This window comes from Netta rufina, assembly GCF_964035555.1.
Source record: "Netta rufina genome assembly, chromosome: 21".
Lineage (NCBI taxonomy): Eukaryota > Metazoa > Chordata > Aves > Anseriformes > Anatidae > Netta > Netta rufina.
Window position 1 is genome coordinate 7,263,995 of NC_140145.1, and position 14,034 is coordinate 7,278,028.

The 14,034-nt window shown below is 65.8% G+C and overlaps 2 protein-coding genes across 2 annotated transcripts; both read right to left on the reverse strand.

Moving 5' to 3' along the window:
* Positions 1-1,315: 1,315 nt before the first annotated feature.
* On the reverse strand, positions 1,316-8,547 carry SPAG5 (sperm associated antigen 5; the record flags this gene model as incomplete). Its single annotated transcript, XM_084299943.1, has 24 exons — positions 1,316-1,453; positions 1,530-1,610; positions 1,732-1,806; positions 1,921-2,064; positions 2,139-2,219; positions 2,440-2,551; positions 2,779-2,902; positions 2,984-3,067; positions 3,163-3,277; positions 3,367-3,532; positions 3,797-3,930; positions 4,245-4,326; positions 4,411-4,504; positions 4,589-4,682; positions 4,822-4,956; positions 5,069-5,161; positions 5,313-5,432; positions 5,575-5,709; positions 5,972-6,064; positions 6,174-6,293; positions 6,512-6,704; positions 6,795-8,017; positions 8,230-8,319; positions 8,488-8,547. The coding sequence occupies 24 exons, from the start codon at positions 8,545-8,547 to the stop codon at positions 1,316-1,318; spliced, it is 3,786 nt and encodes a 1,261-aa protein (XP_084156069.1).
* A 1,789-nt stretch (positions 8,548-10,336) lies between these two features.
* Positions 10,337-13,694, reverse strand: RSKR (ribosomal protein S6 kinase related; the record flags this gene model as incomplete). The annotated part of the gene is made up of 12 exons (XM_084299504.1): positions 13,636-13,694; positions 13,330-13,539; positions 12,632-12,715; positions 12,475-12,543; positions 12,282-12,351; positions 11,506-11,613; positions 11,339-11,379; positions 11,209-11,236; positions 11,015-11,104; positions 10,830-10,918; positions 10,643-10,753; positions 10,337-10,570 (listed from the first exon to the last, which is right to left on the reverse strand). Exons 1-12 carry the CDS (start codon positions 13,684-13,686, stop codon positions 10,337-10,339), a joined length of 1,185 nt encoding a protein of 394 aa, XP_084155630.1. The 5' UTR covers positions 13,687-13,694.
* Between the last annotated feature and the right edge of the window lie 340 nt (positions 13,695-14,034).

The window sequence follows — 14,034 nt, forward strand, 5'->3', positions numbered from 1 at the left end:
TGTGTGTGTCCCCCCCCCCCCGCCTCGTTTGGGATGGGGAGCCAGCCGTGCCACCCCCTTGTCACTTCCTGCTGGGTGTGGGGAAGTGACAAAGCACATCACCCGCTGCCAGCTTCTGCTGCTGTTAGCGACCCCTCTGTGCCCCCCCCCTCGGGAACAAACCCCCCCCTCCTTGTGCCACCCCATGGAGCCCCCCCTTGGGACCCCACTGTCACCCCCACCTCGAGGCAGGGACCTCTGTGCCACCACCCATGTGTTGGGGACCCCCCTGTGCCCCCCCCAGCATCACCTCCACCCCCATCCCTGCATATCCCAGGACAGAGGGGGGGGCTCTGCAGGGGAGCAGCCCCCCCCTCACCCAGCAGAGCCGCCCGGAGCCGGCGTGGGGACAATAGCGGTGTCCCCGCTCGCCCCACGGGCCGGCTGCCAGGGCTGAGTTCTGCTGAATCCCCGCCGTAAAAGGAGGGCTCAGCAGCTTGGCACAGCCCTAATCCAGAGCAGGCAGCTCCTATCCCCCCCCCTTTCATCCTAAATCCAGGCCCAGGCCGCCCCCACCCCACATTTAGGGGGCGCAGCTAGCCCCCTGGCAGCAGGGAGGGGTACGGTGCCACCAACGCACCCCCGGGAAATAAAGGCATGGAAAAAAAATAATAGGGGTGGAGGGCAGGGGAAGGTGACCCCCTCCGCCCGCGGGAGAAAAGGGCCATTAAAAACCAGAGCACTTGTTGGAGCGCAGCTATTTCGGGCTGCGGTGGTAGAGGGAGGCGCAGGGGGGGCCCTACAGGGACCGGGAGCATCCTTGGGGCTGGGAAGGGTTGGAGGGAGATCCCGCAGGAGCTGCCCTAGTAGGGAAGGGGGAAGGAGGAGAGCTGCATAGGGAATAGGGGGGCCCCATAGGAGCCCCCCTTCAAGGCTGGAAAAGTCCTGGCCCCCCCCAGGATGCTGCATGAGGGAGATATAGGGCCCCATGCAGCAGGTATAGGGCACAGCATCCAGCCTCACATCCCCTCTACGCATGCCCCCAAACTGGGGGGGGACACAAAAAACTTGTGGGGTGGAATCTAGGCCAGGAGGAGGAGCGGGGGGCCCCGGGGAGGGAAGCTGGGTCAGCCCGGGCACCGCGGGGTGGGAGCCTTGGGAACGCGGTGCCTTATTGAGAGCAAGCACCGTGGGGGGGGAACGTGGCCCCCGGGGGTGGCAGGGAGCCCAGTGGCACGGCCCGGGGAGGCAGTGGGGTAAAATGCCAACAAAAAAAAAAAACTTTATTCAATAAACAATGACAGGGTTAGGAAGGGGAAGGGGGCAGCATTAGGGGCTACTGCAGCTCCAGGGCTTCTTCCTTGCTCTCAGCGCTCGGTGGCTTCAGGTCCAGGTAGCGCAGCAGGCCCAGGAGCTCGGGGCAGGCCGGTGACACCGCAGGTAGCACCGAGAGGACCTGGGGACAGGACAGGACCTAGGGACAGCAGTGGTGTTAGTAGGGGACGCCCCGGTCGCAGGAGGGATGAGGGCCCCGGCAGGGCCCAGCTCACCTTCTTCATCTTCTCCTGCGTCTCCTCGTAGGTCTTCAGCAGCTTCTGGCTTTGTTGGAGCCTCAGCTCCAGCCCTTGGATCTGCGAGGAGGCATTAAAGGGCAGGGAAATGAAACGAGGAGGCATTAAAGGGCAGGGAAAGGCGGTGTAGGGTGGGGGAGAGGGGATGGGAGCTGATGGGACCCCTGGGAGCTCCCGGTACCTGCTCCAGGTACTTGTCTGAGAGCTGCGAGTTCTCATCCATCTTCTCCAGGAGCAGCAGGCGCAGTTTGTCCACCTGTGATGGAAACAAGGGGGAAACGATGATGTCTCCCCACAACCTGAGGCCATCCCATGGTGGGGACGAGGCCTCCTCCACGGCCACCCCAGGCCCAGCTCCCCACAGCCTCACCTCCTGCCGCATCAGGATCCGCTCCTGGACGCGGGCAGCGTCCACCTTGGGCTCCTGGCCCCGCACCTCCTCCCACAGCACCTTGGCCTCCGTCTCGGCGCGCTGCAGCGAGCGCCTCAGCTGCGAGACCTCCCCATTCAGCCTCTGCAGAGGGAGGAGATGCTATGGGGGGGCCCTTTGGCATCCCCCCGGACCCCCCCACCCGGCCCCGCACGCACCGTCACCTCCCCGCTCTTGTCGATGAGATCCATCATATGCTCCTCCTGCTGTTTCAAGATGTCCTGCAGCACCTTCTCGTTCTTCAGGGGACAAAATATGGGGGACGGGAGGGTGTCAGGCCCGGTGTTGTCCCCCCCCTCGTGGCACCGGGTTGCTCACATTTGAGGTTATCCGAGCCCGGAGCGCCCGCGGGGCAGCGCGGTGCCGGTCACCCAGATTCCCGGTGTCCCAGATCCCAGCCCCGTCCCAGTTTGGCTCTGCCCCGGGGTGAGCACTGGCCCAATTCTGGCGGGGGCTCACCTGGATCTTGCCCTGCAGCGCCTTGTTCAGCTTAGCAATGGTGGCGGCCTGGTCATCCATCCTCTCCTGGCTCTCGTCCGTCACCTTCTCCAGCCTGAGCTGCAGCTTGGAGCTGGGGGGGGGGGGGGGGGGGGGGGACACAGCGTGGCTGAGAATTTGGGGGGAACGACCCAAACCCTTCCTGATGTCCCCAGCCCCCAGGGACAGAGGCCAGCCCATAGCCACCAGCTGCACGGAGCCCTTTTGGATGAGCACTGTGCTCAGAGCCAGGGGGGTGGGAGGCACCCCAGGGTGCTGCCCCGTGCCCAGCACCCCCTTCCCGGACCCCCCCAGACTCACATCTTGGCCTCCAGCGCCTTGAACTCGCTCTGCTCCAGCTCCTGGATGCGGGTGCTCAGCAAGGAGAGCTCGGAGACCACGGCCCTCAGCTCCGCCACCCTCTCTATCAGGCCGCCCTCGGGCTCTGCGGGCAGGGGCTCGTCACCGGGGTGTGGGGGGGGGGACACGGGACAAGGAGACATGGGGCAGCCCCACACCACGCTACCTGCTTGCTTCGGCGTGGAAAAAACTTTATCACTGCTAGGCTTCGTCCGGGGCACGCTCCCAAATCCGGCAGCTTCATTGCCATCTGCAGGAGGCGAGGGCAGAGGCGCTGTGTGAGGGGTCGGGGGGGGGGACAGGACCAGCCCTCGCCCCCCCACCTTGGGGTCACCAAGAGCTCACCTCTCCCCGATGTGGCTTTCAGGGCGCTGCCCCCGGCGCGGTACGGGGTGCGGTGTGCGGGTATCCGCGGGGCTGGGGTCCAGGTTCTGCTCCTCAGTGGGGTGTCATCGTCCTTCTGGAGGACGGAGCGCGGTGTCGGGGTGCTGCCCCTGCTGCCCGTTCATTTTTTTCTTCCCCCTTTGCCCCCCCGTACCCCCGACCTACCTCCTTTTCCAGGGAGGCCCGCAGGCAGTCGGCAAGCTCCTGCAGCCTCAGCTTGCTCTCGGCGATGTCCGCCAGGCACCAGGAGACCTTTTCCCTCTTCAGCTGCGAGTCCTGGAGCTCAGCCTTGGTTCTCTCCAGCTCCCTGAGGAGGGCGGCTTGCTTGTCCCTGCAAGGGTGGGGGGATGGGGTGAACAGAGCATCTCCCCCCCCCTAGGGTGGGAGAGGAGCATTCTCCAGGCTCCCCCCAAAATCTGGGGGTGCAAACCCCACTGCGCCGGGTGCTGGCAGGTTTTGGGCTGCCCTCCAACCTCTCCCCCCAACTTGGGGGATGATTCAGCAGCGACCAGAGCCACACCTCCACAGACACACACACACCCCACCCCGAGGGGCCTAATTTCCCCAAAACGAGGGATTTAGGCGCGGGCCGTACTGCAGGCACTTGTGGGACTCCTTCAGCTTCTCGTGCTGCAGGCTGCGCTCCTGCAGCTCGGCCAGCGTGGATTTGAGCTTGGCCTCCACCTCCATCAGCTGCCGGCGGGACATGCGGTTCTCCTGGTCGAGGAACTGCAGGGAAGGACACGGCCATAAGCATACAGACAGCTGGGAGGCGGGGGGACATCACCGCAGCCCCCCAATGTGGTCCCATCCCGACGAGGGGCAGCTCGATCCCCCACCAACAACCCCTGGAGGTGCTGCGGGTTTGCACCCTGGGCATGGGCTGGGCCCGAGGGAAAGCAAAGCAGCGTGACTGCGGCCAGGGGAATTATCCCCGGGCGAGCAGCCCTACGTGCAGGATGTCAGCGCCGAGGGCTGATCCCGCTGCTGGCCGGCTGCCACCCGGCCGGCACGTGACGGTGCCGGCGGCTTTGGGCTCCCACCTCCCGGCACTCCGTGGCTTCCCGCAGCTCCTGGCTCAGCTCGCCGCACTCCCGCTGCAGGGCATCCCGCCCCCTCGTCAGCCTGATGGGGATGGGATAAGGGTGAAGGGACCCCACGGGGGCGTTTTGGGGATTTTGGGGAGGGTGAAGGGGGTGTGGAACCCACCGGGAGATCTCCTCCTTCTGGTCCGTGGTTTCTTGCTGGAGCGCGTCCCGCTCCTGCTGCGCGCCGGCCAGCTGCTTCATCAGGGTGCCCAGGTCTGCAGGAGCAGAGCTGTGAGGGTGAGGAACAGCTCCAGCCTCCCCCTGGCCCCCATCCCAACACCCCCCATGTGTTCCCCTACCTGCACCCAGGCGTGAATTGGTCACCGTCAGCTGCTCCACCTGAGCCACTGCGTCCTGCAGGGCCGCCGAGGTCTCCTCCAGCCTCTGGGACACCTGCGGGGACGCGGAGCTCATCCCTGCTCCTCCAGCACCGCTCCCAGCCCACGCTGAGCCATTTCCATGCCCCTTTTCCCCATAAAATCCCCCCCACATGCCCGGGGAGAACCCTCCAAGCACCACACAGCCCTGTTACCTCCTCCTTGGCTCGAAGGGTTTCATCTGCTCGCTGCTGCGCCTCCTCCTGCTCCTGCAGGCAGCTCTGCAGCTTGCCGGGCATCTTCCAGGCCATGGCCGTGCACCGGGACACCAGGGCCCTCACCCGCTCCCACTGCGAGGGGACAGCCCCAGGGGGAGCGGGATTAGGGCAGGAAGGGACAGGGCTGGCAGCCGGGCTGACCACGGTACCCAAAGCGCAACCGCCCCACCGGGACAGCCCTCACCTCGTCGTCCAGCACCCTCTGCTCCTCCTGCAGGTTTGCAAAGGCGACGTCTGCGAACTCACGGAAGAGCTGAGACTCTGCAGCCAGGGAAGCCTGCGGGAGAGGAAGGTAAGGGAAAAAGGACTGAAGGAGGCAAGCGCCAGCCCCGGGCCGCGGCAGATCTGCTCAGAGCATCGTCGCCCAAACCGGGGCTGCGGCTGCACCCGCAGGGACGCAGGGGAGGGGACCCGCAGCCATCCTGTACCTGATGGTGGATGGTACTTTCCAGCAGCCTGACCAGCTCTTGCTGGGACTCCAAGCTCTGGTTCCGGGCACTGATCTGGGCTCTGGCGTGGGAGCTGAAAGCCTCCAGGAAGCTGTCACACTGCCGAGGGACAGGCACGGCTCAGGGCACGGCCTCACCACTGCTCCCCACGGACAGACGGACTCGGGACTCCCAAATCAACAGGATGGGGCACGGGGGCTGCAGAGGCTGCTCCCGAGCACCCCGCGGGCTGCCCCGTTACCTCCGCCTTGGCTCGAAGGGCTTCATCTGCTCGCTGCTGCGCCTCGTCCCGCTCCTGCAGGCAGCTCCGCAGCTTGCCGGGCACGCTCTGCAGCACGGCCACACAGCGGGACACCAGAGCCCTCACCTGCTCCCTCTGCAAGGGAAAACAGCCCCGAGAGGAGGCCCTGAGAGGAGGCCAGCACCGGGACGGCCTCAAGCTGCCACGTGCCAGCTCCCTCACCCACGTCCCCAGGCATCTGTGGCACAAGCCTGGGTGCAGGAGCTGCTTCCAGCAGCCTCCAGACACGCACCGGCTGCTTCCAGCTGCCCCAGACCCCAAAAAAACCCACGTGCCTTGGCTACCTATGCCATGAAGGGCCAGACACGGGGCAGCCAGCCCGGCTGTGTGCGCTCACCTCCTGTGCCAGGGCTCCCTGATCCTCCTGCAGGCTCTGCAGGGCGCGCTCCGTGAGGCTGCACAGCTGGAGGCCCTGCCTGGCCCAGGCGTCCTGGGGAAAGGACAAGGACACGGGTGTTCAGGACGTGCCAGCACCAGTGGCACCGGGCACGTGAGGTGCCCAGCTGAGTCCCACGTGCTCGCTGTGCACCCCCACGCACCATCGCCTCCGTCGCCTGCGCCAGCTCCTGCGCCAGCTCCTGCTCGGCGCCCCGCTGCCGCTGCAGAGCCTGGGTCTTCCTGTGCAGCTCCAGGTAGAGGCCGTGGTAGATCTGCTCCTCCTAAAAGGGGGCACAGCAGGCTCTGCACCCCGAAACCTCCCCATCTCCCCACGCACGCCGTGCCACAAGCTCCCACGGGACCAGCTCATCCCTTCCCCGTGCGCCTGCCGCAATATTCGACCGCGGAAAGGGCTCAAAAATGGCAAACAATAGGAGCAATAACACAGCTGGAGTGGGACAAAACCCCAATTTTCTTCCTCCCGGGGTTCCCCACTTACCCCCTGGGACCAGGTGATGTCCGTCTGGGCGGGGGCGTCCCGCTGCTTGGCCGGCCCCACGGTGGGGAGCGACCTCTGGCTCTCCTGCCAGTTGCGCAGCTGCAGCACGAGCACCTCGATGATGATGAGGGTGCTCTCCAGCCGCCCCTCCAGCTCCGCGCGCGACAGGGACCTCAGCTGCTCCCGGGGACAGCTGGGGACAGAGACAGCAAGCCCCAGGAGTTAGGAGGGGACACTGCAGGGGCGCCGTGCCCCCCGTACCCCTCCCCATGGGGACACGTACTACGAGAGCAGCGAGTCGGTCTCGGTGGCGCTGTCCTTGGCGTGAGCTGCTGCAGATGTGCCGGGGCTCCTGTCCTGGGGCTCCCGCGGGGTCATGACGGTGCCGGTGTCCATGGTGGACACAGGGGTGACACTGGTGCCCACGGCCACGGTGGGCACGGGGGTGATACTGGTGCCCACAGCCATGGTGGGCACGGGGGTGATACTGGTGCCCATAGCCATGGTGGGCACGGGGGTGATACTGGTGCCAGTGTCCACAGTGCGCACGGGGGTGACACTGGAGCCCACGTCCCGCCACGGCACGGACAGGGGGAGCCTGTGCCGCAGGGACTCCAGCGGGGACGGGGGCTGAAGGTTCCTCTCCAGCCACGCCAGCAGCAACGCCCAGGATAAGGCCCCCGGGGGCGGCTCCAACGAGGGGACCGGGGTGGCCACTGGCTCAGCCAAGGGGAGCGGGGTGGCCGCTGGCTCAGCCCTCGCAGGCTCCAACTCGGCTGCCTCATTTTTTGGGGGGCTCTGCTCCGGGAGGGGAGGGATTGGGGACGTGGCAATCCCAGGGGTGCTGGGGCAAGCGGGCAGACCCTCACCCCCATCGCTAGTTCCCTCGGGGCTGCAGGAGAGGTCGGTGGGCACCGCGTGCCCCCCCCCATGGAAGGGAGCCTCCTGCGGGGTGGAGGTACCGGGGGGGCTCGGGGTGCAGGAGGCTGGGCTGGTGCTGCCGAGGGGATGCAAGGGGGGGCTGCAGGGCGCTGAGCTGATGATGCTGGGGGGGCCTGGGGTGCAGGGGCATGAGGGGTCAGGGGAGTAGGGCACCAGGGGGGTGCTGCTGGGGGGGGTGGGGAAGCAGGGGCCTGAAATAAGGCTGTTGGGGGGTCCTGGGGGGGCACTGCAGGGGGGAGCAGGCTCTGGGGAGGCGTCACCTGGGGGCTCGGGGGCTTCAGGCCCCGAGGTGGCACTGCTGGGGGGCTCTGGGGTGCTGCTGGGGGGCTCTGGGGTGGTATCAGAGGGGGGGAGCTCCGGCGATTCAGCCCTTAAGGGGACGTGGGGGGGGGACTCGTGCAGGGTGGGGGATCCTGGGGTGACAGGACCTGGGGAGGGCTCCGGGGTGATGCTGCTGAGAGACTCCAGGCTGGGGAAACGCGGGATAAGAGCCCTGGGGGGGGGCACGGCGAGGCGGATGGGGTGGGGGCGAGCGCAGGACACCGGGGTGCAGCTGCCACGGTCCTACGGGACACCGGGAGGGGGGGGTCAGGACATGGAGGGGGGGGGGCAGGACCACCCTGCCCCTCCCCCCTTCCGCCCCTCTGGCCACCTGCCCCTCCCCACCCCCTCCCAGTTAATCCCAGCGCCCCCCCCCGAGCTCCCCAGCCCCCCCCGGCGCCCCCCCGTTATTATTGTCCCCCCCCCGTTATTATTCCCCCCCCCCCAGCACCGACCTCGAGCCGCATGCGGCGCAGCAGCGGGGTGAGGCCGCTGCCCTCCGCCTCCGGTTGCAGCCGCAGCTCCTGCAGGGGCCTCCGCTGCACCTGGGGGGGGGGGGGAATGAAGATTACCGGGGGGTTACCGGGAACCGGAGCCCCCCCGGGGCTTAACGGAGCCCCCAACCGGCCTCGAGCAACGGCGAACGGGGCCTCCCGGAGCCCCCCCAGGCGGTAATAGGGGCACGGGGGGACTCACGGGGGGGGGGGACTCACCTCGGTACCGGGCCCCCCCCGGTGCCCCGCACCCCCGGTAGAGCCGCGCGCCGCCTGCATGGCCCCCTCCCCGCTGCCGCCCGCGCCCCGCCGCCGCCCCATTTGAAACCCCCGCGCGGTTCCGATTGGTCCCGCGGAGCGCACGTGATCAGGGCGGGGCCAAACCGGTAAGGGGCGTGGTTATAGGGAGGTGGGCGGGGACTCGCGCGTTGGGCCACGCCCACCTGGCGGGAAAAAGGCGTGGGGGTGGCGGGTGCGTTGGTCCTGGTGGGTATGGAGAGAGTGGGTGGTGTTAATGAGGAATGTATTAATAAGGAATTCATTAATACAGAAAGTATTAATACAAATTAATATTAATATATTAATATTAATACAGAATTATTAATGAATAATTTATTAATAAAAATATTAAGAAAGAATTTGTTAATAAAGAATTTGTTAATAAAATTATTAATAAATAATTTATTAATAAAATATTAATAAAGAATTTATTAATAAAGAGGTGGGAGTGTGGCCATGGTTGATGGTAGCATCAGACTCTTAGCGATGAGGCCATCAGGAACGTGAAAGAGCTTAGAGGGAACCCAGAAGGGTGGTTCAGGAGGCTCCCTGCAGCCTCGGGTTGCTTGTGCTCCAGCCGTTGAGGCATGGAAGTGTCTGGGTGGTTGCTGTTGTTGTTATTTGCAAAGTTGTTTGACCAACAAAAAGTTGGTTTGAGAAGGACTGCTGTGGGGTGAAGGGTATAAGAGGGGAGGCTGCCCTCAGGATTAAAAAAAAAAAAAAAAAAAAGAGAGAAAGAAAAAAAAAAGGCAACATGATGAAGTTATGTCATCAATAAAGGAGCAGAAAGAAGGAATGAAAGGAACAGATTACCAGAACAGAGACCAGGATGGGAACAGGCACATTGATTGCATCATGAAGATCGGTTTGGCCAAACTCAGCAAACAGCTCAGAGAAGCTCGTACTGAAAGTCGCTGGAAACAGGTGCACTGGGGCTGGAGAGAAGCTCGAGCTGAGAGAAGCAGAGCCGTGCACACAACTGCCTCTCACTGGTAAGCAGCTATGGGGAATCATACATCCTTGGGAACAAAGACTGTCCTGGTAACCTTACAGCTTATTCTCCTTCTTAACAATCAGTTTATGATCCTGAAATATGGAACCAAATTGATGTCAAGGTGTGGGACTCTGCAACTAAAAACGACAAGGTTGCAGTGGGATTGCTCGGCACCTGGCGAGCAGCCTCTGAGGCCTTACAGAGCCATGTGGGACCACAGCCAGACACGTGTGGTTTGCCAGACAGTGAGGGAGCTGCGGGCTCCTTTACTGATCCTTCTGCTACGCCATCGGCCCCTCTGCTGCTACAGCCATTGAAAGCTTTTGCTGTTCCACCCCTGGTGACCTGGACGTGCCTTTTGACCCAGGCCTATTGGCCTTGAAAAGGACATGGATGTGCTTTCCTTCAATCTGGGAAGAACGGGATACATAAGGCCTGAAGACCCAAGTTGCTTGACAACTTAAAGTGAGACGTATTGTTCAAAAGGAATGGAAAATGTAGATGTTTGTAATCAAGAAAAGGAATGGAAAACGTTCTGTATATTTATATGTTTGATGTTTGTGTGTGTGTGTTGGTGGAGCGCAGACTCCCCGCACACCCAGCGCTGTTTCCTTGCCTTTTATACCTTTTATAAATATTCTTTTTATAAATATTCCTAAATTCAGATTGAGTTGAGACTTCATTTATAACAGTCCCGTGGGGAGACGCACAGCGCTGGGGGCCCAGCCGCTGCCTGGGGGGGGATTTTGGGGGGGGGTCCCTGAGCGATGCGAGGGGTGCGGTGGTGGCAGCAGCTCAGCCGGGCCAGGGGCGGTCCGGGGGGGCCGTGGCGGTGAGGTCGCAGTCAAAATCATCAAAGGTGGAGGGGTCGGGGGAGGGAGGAGGGGGTGCGGGGGGGCGCGGGGCCACGGCCACCGCCACCGGGTCCTTCTGCAGGAGGTCGGCGTCGAAGGTCACCCCTCGGAAGAAAGGGTGGTCCTGGAAGTGGTGGAGGTAGCGCAGGCGGCGCAGGGGGTTGTGGCACAGCAGCTGGGGACGGAGAGAAGAGGCTGAGTAGTGGAGACCCCGCTGGGGACCCCCAACCCAGGGGGCGAGGGCTACCTCGGCCAGCAGCCGGGCCAGCGCGGGGCTGAGCGCAGGGGGGCTGCTGTAGCTGCTCTGGTTGACGCGCTCCAGCATGGCCACGTGGTCCCCCGCCGGTGCCACCGGGAACTGGGGGGCAAGGAAGGTGTTTAGGAGCTCCATGGGGTGCCCCTAGCCCCCCAGTCGTGCACCCCACAGAGCTCACCTCCCCGCTGGCCAGGGCGAAGAGCAGGACTCCCAGGGACCACCAGTCGGCCGCGTGGCTGTAGGGACCCCCGCTCAGCACCTCTGGGGCTGAGGGGATGAGGGGGTGAGCAGCTGGGGTGGAGGTGTCCCCAGCAGCACCCCCTGGGGGGGGGGATGTGTCCCCACAACCCTGCCACCCCTTACCCATGTACTGCAGGGTGCCGCAGATGGTGTGGGCCCGCTCGCCCCACCGCAGGTGCCGGGAGAGGCCGAAGTCGGCGAGTTTGAGGTGCCCTGCGGGGTAAGATGGCGCGTGGGGGTCCCAACGATGGGGTGTCCCCACAGATGGGGTGTCCCCACGGATGGGGTGTCCCCACCCTAGTGCCACAGACCCTTACCCCTCTCATCCAGGAGGATGTTCTCCATCTGAAACAAACCAGGCGCTGGGGTGGCCAATTTGCACCAGGGGGTGCAGAGACCCCCCCCCGACCATCCTCTGTCTCCCCCCCAAGCCCCTTTGTCACCCACCTTCACGTCTCTGTGCACGATGCCCAGGTCGTGGAGATACACTGGGGACAAGACGGAGCCATCAGAGCTGAGGGTCCCCTCCCCACGCCATGCCCTCTGCCACCCCCGTGGCACCCAGCGGGCAGCTTCCCCCCCCCCAGGAGGGCTGAGCCCCCCCCAGTACTCACCCAGCACCAGCACCAGCTCGGCAGCAAACAGGCGGACGGTGGCCTCGGCGAAGCGCCCGGCGGTGCGCCACAGCGCGTGCAGGTCCCCGGTGCTGCAGTAGGTGCACACTGCCAGGACACGGCACCGGCCTCGTGACGGGCACCGAGGTGACACGGGCACCACGGCCACGTGGCCACAAGGACCGTGCCTTGCAGTGACACGAGTGCTGGGTCCATACGGGCAGCGAGGTGGCACAAGCACCTTGTGGGCACCAGGACCACGTACTGCGGTGACGTGGGCTCCAGAGCCATGGGGACAGCAAGGTGACATGGGCACCAGGGCCACGCGGGCTCTGTGGCCATGAAGATGGCGCATCCCTGAGCAAAGCGAGGGTCCCAGTGGACCCTACAGCACCATGGCTACGTGGGCACAAAGGTGCCACGAGCACCGTGGCTAAATGGGTACCGAAGCGACGCAGCCCCTGGGGCTCGCAGAGCCACCAGGAATTGCACCCACGCGGGCACCACGGCGGCACAGCCACCGGAGTGGTGACACAGGAGAAGTGACAGGACAAACCCGGGGGGGCCAGAGCAGCTCGTTTGTCCCTGCTGCGTTCCTCCCCGTCCCCGTTGTCCCCGGAGCTGGCAGCCGAGCGCTTCGGTCCCCGCGGGCAGCGTGCAGGGCAGGGGGAGCACGCGCGTGTGCGGGGACACGTGTGCAGGCAGCGGGGACACGTGCGCGGGCAGCGGGGGCTGGGGGGGGGCCAGGACGAGCCCGCAGGCAGATGGTCACTCACTGATGAAGAGGTGGCGCTGGCCCTGCCAGCTGTCCCCCAGGCCGTGGACAAACGGGTGCCTGACCTGTCTCTGGGGACACAAAGCAGAGAGGGTGAGCGGCCCCCGGGGGAGAGGGGTTCACGGGGGGGGGGGGGGGCTCTGCAGCCCTGTGGGATCCCCCCCCCTCAACCCCTCGCCAAATCCCCCCCTCACCTGGATGCTGACTTCTTCCTTGCACTGCTTCAGGGTGTCGCGGCGCAGCACCTCCACTTTGGGCATCACCTGGGGGGTGGGGGGGGGCACGATGGGGGTGTTGGGGGGGGGCACAGAGCAGGAGGGGCACCCCCCCGGACCGCAGGGCAGCACCCACCTTGACGGCGCAGACCTTCTCCCGCCCGCAGTCCAGCACTTTCAGGATGGTCCCGAAGGAGCCTTTGGCCACCAAGCCCAGGATCTGGGGGGGGGGGGGGCAGGAGCTGAGCACCCCCCCACGGAGACGGGCTGTGGGGTGCCCGGCGTGGGGCAGGCTGTGGGGCGCTTCCACGGGGAGCTGGGTCCCGCGTGGGGTGAGGTTTGGGGCGTTGGGGGGCACAAAACAGGCGGCGGGGGGGGGGCGCACACAGGGACCGGGGAGGGCGCGTGGGTACCCCCGTGGGGACCTGGGGAACGGGGGGCGCGGGGCACGGGTGGGGGGAGAAGGGGAGCCGGTAGGAGGGTCGGGGGCTCCGAGAGGGTGCGCGGGGACCCGGTACGGAGCGCAAGGAAACCCGGTAAAGACGGGCGGCGACCCCAAGAAGAGGCACGGGGTGGCGGCACGGGACGCACGGGGAGCCCGGTAGGGCGCACGGGGAACCCGGTAGGGCGCACGGGGACCCCGGTAGGGCGCACGGGACACTCAGGGACCCCGCTGGGAAGCAGATGGAGCCGTGCCGGGCTGCGAGGGTACCCGGTGAAGGACGCCGTTTAACGCACGGGACCCCCGGCGGGAGGTGCGGGCTCCCCGGTAGGACGCACCGAGCCCCCCGGTAGGTTTTTTTTTTTGGGGGGGGGACGGGGGTTGACCGGCACCTTGAGCTGCTGCTGGCGGCCGGAGGGGCGAACGGGGAACTCCGGCAGGAAGAGCGAGACGAGCTGCGGCAGCGGCCAAGAGGGCAGCGGCGGCTCCTCGGTGGCCAGGGCGAGCCCCGGTACCGGACCCGGTCCCCGTCCCGGTGCCGGTGCCGGTCCCGTCCCGGCTCGGCGCAGCAGCGCCCGGACCCACGGCCCCACAGCGCGGCCCTGCGGACCCGGGGGCGGCCGTCAACGGGGAGGGGGGAGCACCCCGGGGATGGGGAGGGGGAAATTTAGGGGCACCCCCGGGACCACCGCACGCACCTGGGGGGGTCGCACCGGGGCCGGGCCCGGCCCGCTGCTGGCTGCTCCCATCGCGCCGCGCCCCGGGCCCGGTGATCGCCGCCTTACATAACCCCGCCCGGCCCCGCCCCCCCCCCTCCGGACCCCCCCTTCTCCGCCCCGACAGCTCACGACCCCCCCCCCAGGTCCGGGAATGGGCAGCGGGGCTCCCGGTGCGCTCCCCGTGGCACCCGCCCCCCACCTGCACCGGGCACGGATTGGGGACCCCCGTTTTTCCCCCCATAGCCCCCCCTCCATCTCACAGCACCCTCCCCTCCAACCCCCCCATTTTACAGCAGCCCCCCCAGATCTGGGGCTGCCCCCAGCTTGAGGGGACAAGGGGGTAACGGGATCCTAGGGTCCCCAACCCCGAGGGGCTCC